This window comes from Pagrus pagrus (genome assembly GCF_965226575.1).
Source record: "Pagrus pagrus genome assembly, chromosome: 9".
Lineage (NCBI taxonomy): Eukaryota > Metazoa > Chordata > Actinopteri > Spariformes > Sparidae > Pagrus > Pagrus pagrus.
This window is the reverse complement of record NC_140193.1, coordinates 22,613,746-22,626,351: the sequence shown is the minus strand read 5'-3', so window position 1 is coordinate 22,626,351 and position 12,606 is coordinate 22,613,746. Positions and strand designations below refer to the sequence as shown.

Sequence of the window (12,606 nt, the reverse complement as noted above, 5' to 3'; positions counted from 1 at the left end):
TTTGAGGAAATACCCATCATAATATCATATTATAAAATGTGTTGTCTTTATTATATGTATTCTATATTGTGGAATCCAAAATGTCTACAGGCTGTACTTGTGTTTTATTTTAACTTATTTACAGCCAGCTTAACTGGCTCCTGAGGGGACTCTGATGTTTGGGATAGGGGATAGGGGACAGGCTCATGCCCTCAGTATTTCTAATGAGTTAGGTGTGTGTGTCATCAACTGTGGATCATCTTAATAACACAGACATGAACGTCAAAGAGAAGCAAATACTCTTTACAGCGTGTGTGTGTGTGTGTGTGTGTGTGTGTTGAAGGCGCCCATAATAAATACTTCCTCAGCAGTGGTGTGATGGGAGTTGAACTCCAAGCTGCTGACCAATCAGAAGCAGGCTGAGCAGTCATCCCAGCAGCAGCAGCAGCAGCAGCAGCATCAGTGTGTGTATCTGTGTGTGTGTGAGTGTGAGTGTGTGTATGAGTGTGTGTATAGTAGCTACAAACGGGGGGATCTGGACACCCTCTCTCAATTGAATAGGACCCTCTGCAGGCAGGCCGTGCTTTTTACCTCTCTCAATGTGCTTTTTACCAAATGGAAGCAGAGGTGTTGAGCCCCCAGATGATGGCAGACGTCAATGGCAACAATAAAATCACCAACGCGGAGCTGGAGGTGTTAAAGCTTCAGGAGCTGGTCCGAAAATTGGAGAAGCAAAACGAACAATTGCGCACGAGAGCGAACGCTGTAAACAATTGCTCCGTCGGCCCTCATCTCCAGACCTCGTTGTCGTGTCTGCACGGAGGTACGTCGTGTCCGACTGACAATTTCTCCACGAAATATGGCATTTCGAGCCCGACACAGTCGCATCCGTGTGCCCTGGGATCCAGAGGAGGCTCGGTCGAGGAGCCGTTCGCCTATTTTCAGCCGAGCTCGGTGTCTCCTGACGCCGCCGGGGAGGACAGCGGCGCCGCTGGAGCCACAACTGTTTTGGATGAGGTCGAGATTTTGGACCTGAACGTCGTCCTCCCTGTCGGAGAGCCTGATAGCTGGTAACTACTCTGTGTTTGCATCAAACACCTCACTGTGCAGCCACGTATGTGTGAATGTCCAGTGATAAAGCAGCTTGTTTGTCACAACACAGGCCACAGGGTTGTCAACTAGCCACAGTTGTGTGACATCATGTGTAACGTTACTCTCTTATTGATCCATCTCCCAGTGGATTACACTTGCAGGCACAAGAAAAAGAACAAAAACAGATTTGACTCAAGGTATTGACATCCCAGAATGCACTGTGCGTGCATGCATGCATAGGTATCTGGCCAGACAGCAGTGTGGGATGAAATTAGAAACAATGACCCCCTTCAGTGATCAAACAGCTCGGCTTTGTGTGTTGTGTTGAGCCCCAGGCTGAACTACTTTGAAGCTCTGTATCTGCTGACTTAGGTAGCACACACACACACACACACACACGCTGACTACTGAACCGTTTGCAGCTTTATGTATCAGATGTGATGATGTGGAAAAATGTAGCACACAGCCGAATGCAGCGCTGATGGGATCCAGCATCAGTGTCGCTATATCTACACTCCGTTTAACATCAGTAATTGACCCACAAGTCGGTGTAACACTGAGGCCTGGTTGCAGGATGACATGTCAGTTGTTCTTGGTTCATATTCCTCCTCTAGGACACAGAAGTGACACATCATTTTTTTTTTTTTTTTTTTTACAACCCAGGACTCTGTCACTCCAGTGTAGCATCGTCACTCACACATATATTTTTGGTTTATTGATTTATTTTAGATTAGCAAAATTCAGAATCTTGATTGGAGCAGCTGATAAAATGTGGATCCACTTTCCTGAGGTTTTTCCTTTTGTTTTAGTCTGGCTGAGGCCCAACAGTGAATTTCAGTAGTCTGGTTTTTGTTTCTCTATTAACTGAGTCACCGTTTGATGTATAAAATGTCAGGAAAGTGTGAAAATGTCCCTAGTATAATTTCCCAGAGCTCAAAGTAGCATCTTCAAATTCATTTTCTGTTATCTGACGTTCAATGTACTTTCATACATGATGAAGACGCAGGAAATCCTCCATTTAGAAGCTGAAACCAGAGATATTTTGGCATTTTTTGGTTGAAAAATGATCAAAACAGTGATTCAGTTAACCAAATAACTGATTTATTCCTGGTTAATCTTTTGTTGCTTTTCTAATCTAATAATTGATTCATTGTTTCAGTGTTAAAAATATCTACCGCCCACGATGATCATCACAAACAGTCCTGTGCCTCTCTGCAGCACTCCCTTCCTATACATCACTGTGCTGGATGAAGCTGTCAGCTCTTGAATTTTTATTTCACACTGTTTGTTTCATAGTTTATGTTATTGGCAATAAAATGACAATCGCTCCTTATGGAAATTTTGAACTTTAAGGGTGTATTGGTATTTGGATTTTATGAGAATCACTCCCATCGCGCAGTCATGTTATTGTTATGAATTGTCCTTGCCTCGCTGGGCTACGCATCTAAGAAATACTGCCACTGTCAAACTGGTCGCTCATATACAGTAAAGCAGCCTCCAGCTTCCTTTACTCCACTTCTCTATAAAGCAGCAATATGAGCTATGCTGTAAAGGTGTCAGGACTAAACTGTGGGTTGTGCTTTGCCTTTCAGGCTGTACGTGAGTCCCAAAGCCAGGCTGCATGGTGCGAGTATCCTCAGCCCTCTCCAGTGGTGCAGGCAGGTACTGGACCGCCCAGGGCCCGAGGTTGAGCTGGCTAAGATGACCCTCTGTCACAGACTGGACCAAGGTACAGTGTATTTACCGCTCAGATTAACAGCCTTCATCTGTGGCCACATCTGGACATCTGTCTCTCTGTTGCTGCTGACATGTGATCGTAAGCTGCGTGACACATTTCTCACACAAAATGTCTCCACGTGCAGCAGGATTTCTGCAGCAGCTTCTCAGCCGTGGGAGTGTTTCTCTGCACATGGCCCATTCGTTTTCCAACCATTTGACCATTAACTCACTCTGTTTAAATTAATGGCTTTTAAAGTACCAGAGCCCACTTCCCACAGAGTGATTATGTCTGTGGTAGCTGGAAGGACTCCCATTTACACCTAGCAGTATCTCTACACAACAATTAACATCAGTTTAAGGGATTTTCTACTTCACTTATAGAAGAAAACACATCCATTTGGAGGAAGTCATGCTGAGCCATTGGATGGCATTACTCTACATTAAGTAGAAAGCAGAGAGATGATTATGAAGCTGTGGTAAAAAGCACCATTTCACTGCACCACCAACAGTTGGCTCTATATACATGTGTTTTCCACCTTCGACTTTTTCAGGTAATGGTAAACAAACACATTTTACAGAAAAAAACTCTCATGTCTTGCATGTTCAAAATGTAGCTGGATCCCAGAGCCAGTTAGCTTAGCTTAGCATATAGACTGGAAACAGGGGGAAACTGGTAGCCTGTCAGGTATCCAGTGGAGAATCCAGGAAGTCAATGCTCCCAGCCAGTATATTGTCATCTTTACACTTTGGTTGTGGTACTTCTCAAAGTGCTTGTATGTGGATTTAGTAGCGTCTGCAAGAGCCATGCTAGCTGTTCGCCCCTGTTTCCAGTCTTTATGCTAAGAAAAGCTAACCAGCTACCAGCTCCAGCTTAGTATTGAACAGACAAACATTAAAGTGGTATCAATTTTCATACATCAGTTCATACATTTAGCCATAAACTTTAGTTTCTTTGTTTTTTCAATTTTCAGTCACAGTTCACTTAGGTTCAGGCAAAAAACCCACTTGGTTAGGTTTATGTTTCGCTAATATACTAATTATAATATAATATACCGGAACATTTACATGGATCACGTAGTAATCAGTAATAATGTAATTATTAAGCTCCCTGTGTACATGGTATTAACATTATCCATGTTTCTGATGGCCCGTGCTGATGGTTCTGGTATTTGACTCATCCACATCCAGCAAATCTGTCATTTCTGTATCGCCTGAGTCACTTTAGGTTTTAGCTGGATTTTTTTGGTAATCAGCAGTAATGGAGGACGAGAGTGAAGATACAGTTTATCCACTGCAGTTAAACTCAGACTTTCATTTTCATTTGAGCATGTAGACTATTTTTTGACATTTATCATCCATTTACTAAACTGAACACTACAAATTGAAGACCCACCTGTGCTCATACCTGGATATTGTGTTTGCCACAATATCCTGGTTTCTAAGCCTTTTCTTCACCACCATGATATGATGATTATAACTGGAAACACATAACCAGGATCCTACAAAAACCCTTCATAAGCAGGATAGTAGTGTGCTACTGAATGACATTTGCTACTGGACCCAGTTTTAGATTCGGCACTTAACAGGTTCTACACTTGTGCGCAGGGATATGGTTGCCATAGAAACCATGCTTACATTAACTGGGTTTTTGAGGCCGATTTGCCCAGCACTCGCTCCTCAAACAGCCTGTACAAGAGACTCTTGTACTGTTGCACACATACTGTGTTGACGTGTCTGTGTGTGCTTTGATTTCAACAGTTCTGTGTTCAGTTATTCTCATGTTGTGGATCGGTTGTGTCCAAACTGTGATTCAATAATGCAGATTTGTTAGTGTTTGTTTGGATGCCCATTAGTGTGTGTGCGTGTGTGTGTACGGTTCAAGGTTCTCTTCTTTTTCTAAAGCAGTATTCAGTGGAGGTTGGCTCTCCTCTTCTGGGTCATGAATACATCCTTGTCCCTGAGCTCCAGTAGCTGTTGTTTGTCTAACTTGCCGTGAATGCTAGTTTTATCCAGTAGTGGTTGAGCCTAATTGTGTCAGGAATGCCAAATGCTGCACTCTGTCAGGTGTGCGCCTCTCTGACTACTAATCAGTGGGGGTGAACTCAGTGCTTACACACTGAACACACATTTTCTGACCTCAGTCATGTCATTCCACGCCAAGTTTACTTGCTGCTAGTCAGCAATAATTAGTGAAAAAGAAAAGGACTACTAATTGCCAATTATCAAGGCTTTACAGATTGTTAATACACTGTCAAAAAGGACAACATTTGAGCTGAGAGACCAAACCTGGCAACCCAAAATCAAAGGGTTGTCCAGCTTTCCATGGCAGTGGTTTACTACTGATCTTTAAACTTAGTTAATTATATTTTAACTATTGTTTTAGCCATTGAAATATAAACGTATCAACCGTAATGAAAGAATATATTACGACATTATGATATTATGTTGTATCATGACATTAATACAGCAGGAAAAAAACAGATTTAAGCAGTATAAACGTTACCTCCACGTCCCAAAGTAGACCGTAGTAGATCTAATTTTGATTTTGGGAATGGGATGTAGCCTACATGCACAATCCCTGCTTATCCGAAGATCCCTCCAAAAAAAATCTGTAGTTTAGCCCAATAAGCTTCTGCAGTAAGCTTAAACCTCGTCTTACTGTATCAGCCTCTTCTGTCCGAGCCGTGACCGAATCATTTAAAACATCAATACTGATCTGTAAAAAGCAGATTAACATTTGGCCAGAGCGAGTTCAGATATAATCGATGCAGTGGCTGTATGCGTGTGGGTGTGAGAGTGTGTGTTACATGGTAAAGCAATCAGACTAACATGTCCTCCGCTACAATCTTGTGTCCAGCTAAGCGGAGGCGTGGAGTCTCCTCCGTTCGTCCATACAGCTGCATAGAGGGGCTCTCCACCCTCAACTACCCCGTCCTGCCTTACTCTAAGTCTGCTGCACTAATCGAGTCCCCAGGTAACACAACCATATACTACACATGCATGTAACTCCTGCTAACCAGTCAGTAACGTGACATCTAATGGGCTTCTGAGGATCATTTAGATTAGTAACATACTCTAATCTTTTTTGTGGCTTAATTAGGGTTAATTAGTTAATTAATATGGTTAATTAGGGACAGGCCTTAACTTAATTGATTGTTTTCACACATCTAAAGATGGCTGTAGGTGACCGAGTAGAAAAAGACCCAATATTTCACTGAGGTGACCTTTGCAAGAGAAAAAATGCTGCTGATTTTGGCATCTGTTTTTAAGGAGATTAATCCAAATGACTTAGATAATTCTCTGGTCAGCAGGTCACATGTTGGACTTAAAATATCACAGCACATACTGAACGTATTGGCACAAATTTTGTCTGCCATAACCAGGTCAAAATACCTGCAGCGCTAATGACATTTCTATGAGCCTCGGGTGTACTATATGTTTAGTGCTAATGTTTGCATGCTAACATGCTAAGAAAATGAGCATGGTAAACATGACCTGCTAACTGTCTGCATGCTTACGTTGTCATTATGAGCTTGCTAGCAGGCTGACGTTAGCCTCAAAGAGCTGCTAGTATATCTGTAGACTCTCAGCTGTGTTCATTTTTATTTAACCAGGGTAGATTCACTGAGCGCTGTCTCTATTTTTGGAGCACCCTTCCCTACATTCACACAGTCACACTGGGAAACTGCCTCGTACAATACATCACAGAACAGTGCTGCTTTATCATTTTCCCCATCCGTGCTATCATGCTATCCAAGCCCACTTATTAACAGGTGCACCATGTAAGAATTTTAGTTTAAAACATTAAAAAAATAGTTAACATTAACAACAGAATGTGAAGAAACAACAGCTTTGAAACTGTGTCAAAGACGTCTGTGTTGTGTTTCCTCTATATCTGCTGAAGTTAGCATGCTAACCAGCTATCTCTAGCCCATCCTATCTTGTAATTCCACTTTGACCTTAAAAGCAATAGCCTGAGAGGATAGTTCAGGCCTCTGGAAGTGGGCACAGATTGGTGCCCAACATCCCTATCACGCCTCTCCAGCTACATGCCCCTCCAAACCTCCTGTGTTAGCAGTACAAACAAAGGCAACACTCCCCTGGAGTCCGGATCGCTAGCTGCACCGCTAACTGAGCTAACTAGATAACGGCTGCTACAGTTAGCAGCAGTTAGCATTACTCTGGTGATATGCTGCCCCCTATTTGTTTGGATTATGAATTCAACAGGTGGCCAATTCTTACATGTTGCACCTTTAACCGTCAGGTCACTGCTGCCCTCTATCTAAAATCTAACAACATAACAAAATAGCAATTAACAGAAATGTTCACAGGATGTGCAGATGATGGCTAATTAGCTAGCTTCATGGCTTAGCATTTAAAATCTAATAAACTTGAGACATAACTCTTTCCTCCAACGTCCTTGCCCCACTTCAGACCCAAAGCAATAAGCACACAGAGCCAAAAGCATCTGTTGCTTCCAAAATACTTCTGGAGCTCACTGTATAAACATAACCCAGATTCTTAAACAACCTGTTAGTTGCAGTTTAAAATCAGATTACAAGGAAGAGATTATAAGATCATACCCTCAGACAGATGGAGATAAGCAGGCTAAAACTCAGAAAAGAAAAACCCCTTGGCCTGTTCCACCATATTTTATATGTCAGTGAGTGCAGGTTGAACTTTAATTTGCCTTTTAGGCTGGTGGTCAGTGATTGAATCTTCTCTCTCTTTTCTTGTGATTCTCTCCTTTCAAGCCCCATTGCCATCATCAGGTCAGTCTTATCTCCAGCCGACTCTTCCACTCAGGCCCACCTGCAGCCTCAGTGACAGAGCGCCCACCTTCCTATCAAACTCCACTCTCCACAGTAAGACCTCACTGACACTATTTCTTCTCTGCTCTGTCATTCATTTTCCTTTTGCAGTTTTATCTGGTGTGAGTCACCGTCCATCTGTAGTTATTAAATGTCACTTCTATAATGGAAAATGTCTCCTTGAGTTCTTGTTGTTGTTGTTGAAATCTGCAGTTATTTTTCTTGGCCATAGAAAGTGAAATATCTCATTGATATAGATGTGGCTCTCCTGTGGTTTTAGATGTGGGTCGTCGGCACGCTGCCATCAGCCCCCAGTCTTCCCTGGACAGTGAGGTGGGTGTGTCAGAGCTGGAGGATGACACCATCTCGATGAGCTACAAACTGCAGGACATGACAGATGTGGAGGTCATGGCACGACTTCAGGAGGAGAGTGAGTCGACAGTCTTCGTCTTTTATGCAGGACAGGGGGAAGAGAAAACAGTATAGCTTTGATGAAAAAGGACCTATGGTTCACAGTAAAGAAATCCCCCCTGCAAATACTGCAACAAGTCCCTGTCATAATACAATGCATGCAAATAAATAGTTGAATAATTTATTTTCCCCCATTACACTAAATATATAGGATTTTCTTGTTGCTTAGTCTCGTCTATGTTACAGAAAGTCCCTCTCCAAGAAGAGTAAACATCATTTTGTTTCCATCTTGTATGAAGCAATTTGACAATTGCCTCTTTATAAAAAAATATTGATTGTGTGCTGTTGTACAGTTTACTTAAAGACCTGATGTAATACAAGTGAACGACATCCAGACACATGATGAATTACTGATTCATAGCCTTATGAAGAGGCTGAACTGGATCACTACTTTGCTGATGTGTTTTAAAATCAAGATAAACGTTTGACCTTTGAACAGTTGAACTTCAGTATGCAGTCGTATCTTGATATGCCATCATTTTGTTAAATTATGCAGGAGATTTCAGGAAAAACCTCTCTGCGTCAGTCTGATCTGGATTCAGTACCTGAATAATGGATGAGGGGCGCCTCGGGGAGGAAATGTATAGTATCATATAGTATAGGAGGTTCAGATTCAGGTTTTCCACAGATAAAAGCATTGATCTGTCACCCTGTAGGTCTCCGACAGGACTACGCCTCTACCTCAGCCACAGCCAGTCGTCGCAGCTCCAGCTTCTCCTTACACTCCATCAGACGCAATGAGATGGATCTTGAGGAGGAGGATGAGGAGGACGAGGGCTATGACCAGCTCCCTCCTCCCCAGCCTCGACTGTTCCGCACAGGTTCTATGCAGCGGGGCAGCCTGCCCCACTCTCACACCTTCTCCAGTATCAGAGACTGCAGACGCAGCTCAGCCGCCCCTCAGTTTTCACTCAGTGGACTCTCCCAGTACTCTGGACCCTCCAGCCTGACCACAGACACACACACAGCATACAGGAATAGCACAGGTGAGTGTTTAATGAATTCCTTGTCCACTTGAAGTTGTGAGATCACTTCATACATATGCTCCTGAATAACAACATGACTGCAAGGGTTCAGATTTTTGAAATGTCCCAGTTCAGACTGAAAGCATCTTGACTGAATTACCCACATTCAAGACGTCCCTAATTTCTGACCAGACAATTCTTTATGTGCCAAGAAGGATTGAAAGAGTGCTCTTGGTTACAGGATTTAAAAAGCTTCCTCAGTTAGGGTCAGTGGGTCAGTGTACTCTGTTCTATCAGTTGCATGAAGTGGCTGCATTGCATGACTGACTGATTTTGGGGCGTTCACATGCCATGCATGGCGTGCAGTTTAATTAAGTGAGAAGGAATATGAATAGTTTTAGAAATGTTTGCGAGATTTATATTTTGCTTTCTCGACAAAATTTAGATGAGGAGGCTGATACCACTCCGACGTCTGTACAGTAAATATAAAGCTACAGCCAGCAGCTGTTAGCTTACCTTAGCATACAGAAGAGAAACAGAGGGAAGCAGTTAGCCTGGCTCTATTCAAAGGTAGCAAAATCCACCTACTGTACCAGCAGCTCTAAAGCTCATAATCAACACGTAATATTTTGTTTTTTTCATTCATACAAAAACTGATCGTAAAATGACAAGTTGTATTTTTACAGGAGGTTATGTGCAGGATTATTGCTTGGCTGGAAGCAGTGACTTTCGTATCCCGCAAAATGTTAAAAGGATAAATATACAACATTCACTAGAGCACCAGCGTCTCAACCCAAAACAAATGTGCACGTTGTTAACTCACTAAGGTTGTGGAAAAATGTAACATTTGAACACACACTGCTCATGAAATTCTGATTAAATGGCAGTGAATATGAAATATGGATGAAGATTGTGTTACTGCAAAGCCTGATTCTCACCCCAAATGTTTTCAGAAACATATTTTAGTGTACTATGAAAAGGTTTCATGTTGAAAGAGGACGCAGGGAGGACAGAGAAAGGCTTGCATGCACGCTCAGCTGGCCTGCCTACCAAAACAAAGTACAGAGAAGCTCAGATCACAACAAACACCGAGGGAATGTGACTTCACTCTCCGTTCAGGATTCCATTACAAGCAAATAGTTGTTTACTGCTATATTAATGTTCATAATCTTATATATTTAATTTTTATTAATTCCTCTAATGTTGGAAATGTGAGGCAAGAACTCCAAACGGAGTTGACACCTACCATACCTGATCTGGTTTGTTGCTATGGTTGCATAGACAAGCTACGGCGAAGCATGCCCAACTTGATCCGAGCTCCCAGCATGCCCAGTGTTCCCAGTACTCCATGCCTGGCTTCCCCCATCAACCCACCCTCCCACGGCCCCTCCTCCTTGCCAACGATATCCTCCCTCCGGAGCAGCCAGAGCTTTGACTCGTCCAATGGGCTCGCACGACTCCAGTCCTCCAGTAAGACTCTTTTCTTCATGTCTATGAATAAATCAGCCAAACACGGCTCATTTTTATTCATGAGTGAATGTAGAGCACTGTTTTCTGAAGGCAACACCATTCCAAAAGCAGTATTTTCAACTCTGTCACTGATTTAAGACTCACTTTTATCTGACTGTCCTCTTGCTGTGTATCAGTTCCCTCCCCAGGGCAGCTCAGTCAGCGGGTCCAGAGCGTGGGGAACTTCCCCACCACTCCACGACACCCACTAAAAGCAACAGCCTACGTAAGCCCCACCGTGCAGCAGGGCCCCCCTTCCACCCCCCTGTCCACCTCTATCAGTCTACACTCCATCCCCAGCAGTGCCACGCTGCCTCAGCCCCTCAAACCCAGCAGCAGCAGTTTGGTACTGCAGCCCCTAAAAGCCAGCACCAACCAATCAGCTGTCCCTCGCAGCTCCCTTCCTCGCCCCGCCTCCTTTGTCGGAACAAGTGGAGTCCCTCGTGCCGGCAAAATCACCCAACCAACACGCAGGTAAGGGCAGACAGACTGGACATATACACTATAGATGTATTTCACATATTTGGTTTATATTTTTCAAGTCATTTTTCAAGCAACAATGCCAAATGTCTGATTGTTCCCAGTTCTCATTGTTGAATTTGCTGCTTGCCTTTCTAAGCCATGGATAAATGGCTGATTGAATAATGGAAAAAATAATTGGGAGAATAATTAATAGGAAGATAATAATTATTTGCAGTAGTATGAAATTGGGACAAAGCGCAGGTGTTTAAACATTTACACTGATTGTCCTGAGGGAGGTGCTGTAGTTAAATGTCAAGCTAACTCAGTCTGTTTATGATAGTAGATGATGCCTCTTTTTATTTGATGTGATTAATTGAGGTATTGATTCGGTCTGTTTCTCTCCGTCTGCAGTTTGCTGACTCCTCCAAAGAGCCTGGCTGCCCTGAGTGCCCTGAGGGACGGCAGCTGGAAAGACGGCTGCTACTGAACCCAAATAAACTGACGCTCAAGAGGTGCACAGGGTAACGCTGCATGGGACCCAACTGATTGAAAATTTTGCCGTCAGGGGGGCCTAGTCTTGGGCTGTGACCCAAGAGAGTGACTGTTAACATTTCTAAAAGGCACTACTCTTCACTGAAGGACAAAGTAGTGAGTGAAACCAGTATGGGTCCAGCAGGCTGGATCTTTACCTTACTACCTGCAGACTGACACACTATGAATCAAACCTGGCAATATTCTGATAATAAGTTGTTAAATGTGAACTGGATCTTCTTTGATATGTGTTTTTTGAGTTGTCATTGTGGATAGTTAAGGCTTTCATTCAACAGAATGAAAATTTCTCTCCAGTTGAAAGATTAGAACTAAATAGGCCACGCTTTTGTACATGCTTTTAATGATTTCATATGACTAATTTTTTCGATTACTCATTTTTGTCAGTCTGTGGCGTCAGATATGAAGTTGAACCTTTTGTTACATCCCGTGCCTGTTTGAAAAGTAGTGAAATTCATGTCAGTTATATTTATTGGCTGGACCTCATAGCACTTTTATCAGTATTACGATTAACACGTTAAAATGAATTATCTGCTTTGTTCCTTAAGTATGGCATTATGTTGAAGTAAGTGTACACACAGTATCTTTTAGCTTCTTCCTTTCCATTATTGTTTACATGAGAGCTGAGATTTTTTAACGTTCTTTGGTAAACATAATCGCTGCAATGATATTGCACATAGAGCCCTGATGCTTTTTATGGATGACAAGAATTTAAAGAGGAGGTGAGTTTTTAAAGTGAATAAAAGCCTTTCAAAATATTTTTGCATTTTCAGAGTCTGTCTTGAATATATATGGTTCATTTGGTGGTTTAAAGAAAATCAAGAAAGTTAATTTCTCACAGAGATTAACAGCAATCATCAACTCCAGATGGCATTGTTACTCTGCTGTGCACAGTGACAGGCTGACATCATTATGTACTGAAAGTTGCCATTATTAGATGACATTTTTGAATAAGTGAATGACTTATTTATTTGTTTTTTTAAAAGGAACAGGTGATGTTAAATGCACAATATGTAATTTCTGGCGCTAGGGGTTTCTCATCACAACAA

At 42.5% G+C, this 12,606-nt stretch overlaps 1 protein-coding gene across 2 annotated transcripts; it reads left to right on the top strand.

Moving 5' to 3' along the window:
* Positions 1-409: 409 nt before the first annotated feature.
* slain1a (SLAIN motif family, member 1a) lies at positions 410-12,315 on the top strand. 2 transcript variants are annotated; one of them, XM_084361557.1, is made up of 9 exons: positions 411-1,049; positions 2,664-2,800; positions 5,648-5,764; positions 7,545-7,655; positions 7,882-8,031; positions 8,729-9,058; positions 10,319-10,507; positions 10,684-11,020; positions 11,420-12,315. In XM_084361557.1, exons 1-9 carry the CDS (start codon positions 595-597, stop codon positions 11,493-11,495), a joined length of 1,902 nt encoding a protein of 633 aa, XP_084217683.1. In that variant the 5' UTR covers positions 411-594; the 3' UTR covers positions 11,496-12,315. The 2 variants fall into 2 exon arrangements, with proteins under 2 accessions (XP_084217684.1, XP_084217683.1); XM_084361558.1 differs by lacking the exon at positions 5,648-5,764 and having other exon boundaries at positions 410-1,049.
* Positions 12,316-12,606: the final 291 nt, after the last annotated feature.